The sequence below is a fragment of the Sinocyclocheilus rhinocerous genome, unplaced genomic scaffold (genome assembly GCF_001515625.1).
Source record: "Sinocyclocheilus rhinocerous isolate Xijiao unplaced genomic scaffold, SAMN03320098_v1.1 scaffold1733, whole genome shotgun sequence".
In the NCBI taxonomy this organism is placed as follows: domain Eukaryota; kingdom Metazoa; phylum Chordata; class Actinopteri; order Cypriniformes; family Cyprinidae; genus Sinocyclocheilus; species Sinocyclocheilus rhinocerous.
The window spans coordinates 919,084-922,278 of NW_015640388.1; the positions used below are offsets into that span (position 1 = coordinate 919,084).

The 3,195-nt window shown below is 34.2% G+C and overlaps 1 protein-coding gene across 1 annotated transcript in view; it reads right to left on the bottom strand.

Annotated features, from left to right (window-relative positions):
- The window catches only part of LOC107752654 (kinesin-like protein KIF1A), a 97,841-nt gene that overhangs the window by 11,873 nt on the left and 82,773 nt on the right, over positions 1-3,195 (bottom strand). The window contains exon 47 of the mRNA XM_016568685.1: positions 1,047-1,202. Within this exon, the coding sequence (XP_016424171.1) occupies positions 1,047-1,202 (156 nt within the window). The remainder of the gene's footprint in view (positions 1-1,046; positions 1,203-3,195) is intronic.

Here is a 3,195-nt window from a genome sequence, read left to right on the forward strand (position 1 = left end):
GTACTAATTTTTGCAACACAACATTTTATAACTTTGATAAGAAAAATCTTAATTTTCCTGAATATTTTTGACATGCTTCTTTGGTAATTGATCAAGCAGACTTGCTGGAACATTATATCTCTAAAGATACCTAACATGTCTATGTCTTCTAAGTAAAGAGTAATTGCTGAATTTGTTACGTTTCAGAGTTTCATTTATGCTGTGCACTCAAACAAGCTCTACAGCGATCACTCAGTCACATCTTATATACTTACTGTATATACTTAGATACTTTTTTTTTGTTTAAACAGAACTTAATACTTATTCAGCAAGGACACATGAAATTGATGTAACTGACGTAAGTCACATTAAACACTTTTACACTGTTAAAAAACAGGAAACGTCTCATGACCAAATCACCAAATCAGCATATTACAATGATTTCTTAAAACAAAAACATGTAGTAACGGCTGTTACTGTAGTAAACAGTTCTTTTAAATTGTAATAATAGTTTACAATATTAAATTTTTACTGTATTTTGATCAAATAAATGCAGCCTTGGTAAGAATAACAGTCTTCATTTAAAAAATATTTAAAAAACAAATATTCTCCAAACCTTTAATCTTCCCCAAACATTTGAACAATAGTGCATATCTGAATATTTTACAAGAAACTTAAAATATATAGTTTCTATCCTTAAAATCAGTCATCAATGATTACATCATTTTCAATGCTTCAATAAATGTTACATCAAAAAATGTCCTTTTATCTGATTTACAAATACTTCTTTGCTTTAAATCAAAATTTGTAATGTTTTTTATTTTATTTATTATTATTATTTTTATTATGTCTGTGTAAAAATGAATAGGAAAAATACTTCACAGAACCAGGACCACTACTAAAAGTGGGCAAGCACTGTTGCACTCTATAGAGCCACAAAGTTTACTGCTATTTGCCTCTTTTTCCACATATGTACTTGATTCAACCATTACAAATGCTGTGGGCTGTTTGGTAGATTAAATTAGCTGGAATTAAATCATGTAGGTCTGTAACTCTCCCAAATGAACTTCTCATCCCCCCATATGAATAAGTGAATGGCCTTGGTTACCTCCAGGTAAGCAGACAGAGTCATGTAGATTTTCTCTCCGTAAGGAGTGACACGGTTAAGCAGCAAAGAGTTGTGCATGGATGAATCCCAAGCAGCCTCAAAATGGTAGAATGTCCTAGATTAACAGTAGAAAATAGCCTTAAAGATATAATTTAATTTATAGACCAAGGTGAATATACATATTCTCTTATGTTATCATTTTATAGATGCTATTGTTAAATGCTACGCTAATACATAATAAATATGGTCAGCTTGTTAGGCAAAGCACTTACATCTGATAAATCAGATCATATTGTATAAAGTGACATTCTAAGAACACAAAAGTGTTTAAAAATGGCGAGGAGTGAAGACAATACAAATGCATGCAACACAAGACTCTAACTTCATCACTAGATATGAATACCACCACCAACGATGTGTAAATCAATGACAGTTATCAATAAAAATACAAAAATCAAATTAAAATAAAGAGGGATGAAAGAAATGATCATTAGAGGAGGGAGGCAGGTACAAGGGGACACATATACCTAGGATCAATCCCCAAGGAAATGCTTTAGGTGGAGAGGAAAGAATCAATGATAGAATCATAGGTAAGACAGTTCAGAGAAGTAAATTACGGCCTCTGGTTGTTATTATATTGCATCTTCTATCAACTCACATCAGCTCTGTTATGGTCTCACAGACCTCAAATGAACTAATATTGGCCCTGAAGTTATGCTATACCATGAGAAAGTACATGAAAATAGTATGGGTTGCATCTTACTCATAAATTATATTCACCTTGCTGAACTTCCAGCCTACCCACCCTCGCTCTGATATAACCTGCTGAAATGATCACAGATTAGATTTCTGGCCCTCGGCCTGGGAAGGGTGAACCAAATGCCTGAGTCAGAAGTATATGAGAGGGGCCGAGCTTCTCTGAGGTATGTGATAGATTGAGCTTGTGTGCTTTAGATGTTGAGTGTTAAAGGGAATGGATCTGCATGACCCAGTAGGCAGCTTTGAGGCTGTCATTCAGACATGGAGAGAGAAAAAAAGAAGGGGAAGAGGTCCTGGAAATTGATTTGTTGAAGGGATAGAGAGAAAATAATTAGACAATGCGGGAGAAATTTCAAAGGTCACTGTGGGGTTGTGATCAAGGCTAAGGTCTAGAGCAGACCATCCCACTTCTTTGCCTACTGAGGACTGAAAAGGGATTTTTCATCCAAAAAATAATAATAATTCTGTCATCGTTTAAGGCTGGAATACACTACATGACTTTTGCCCAGATTTTGGCTCCTACTTGTAGTCTGGATGAAGTGACAATAGTTGCCGAATGTCAGAGCCAGTCTGCAGATTCTGGGCAGGTGGAGTTAACAGATTTCACAGTAAATTGTGTACTCTATAATGGTCTGGTGTATGATGCCTAGGTTTTTTTTCTGTAACCATTTACAAAGTCGGCAGGTATATGATGCCTAGTGTTTTAAAATCTGTTCAGATTCCAAAAGTCATGTAGTGCATTCCAGCCTTTACCTAACTTTCATGTTATTCTAAAACTGTTTTACTTTCTTTTTCTGTGTATCATAGATATTTTGAGAAGCGTCTCATTGTTTTTTTTGTTTTTTTTGGTCCATACAAAGGAAAACAATGGGCTCCAATGTTGTTTGGTTCCCAACATTCTTCAAAATATCTTCTTTTTGGAGACACAAAAGAAATTAAGTCAGGGATTAATACAGATTTGGAATAACATGAGTGTGAGTAAATGATGACAGAATTTTAATTTCATAATCTTATACCCAGTTACCATAACCATATACATCTCCTAATAAGTAGTAATTTAAGGAGAGACACACTTGCCTTGAAGTATTTCTATTTTTCGGTAAATAGACTCTGCCTTGTCGATTTGGAAAATAGTTTTACAATATAGAAAATTCACTGTCCTGCAACAGAGTTTATGTTTAATATTTGCAAAAAAACATTGATTTGAAACTTAGTTTGGACTTGACATAGACTTGGCCTAGCAAGACCTAGCAAGATTCCTAGAGACTTCTGGATATGTCTGCAAATGAAAAATCCATATTGATCTTCCACTATTCTCACAGGTCCCATCCATATATATATATATATAT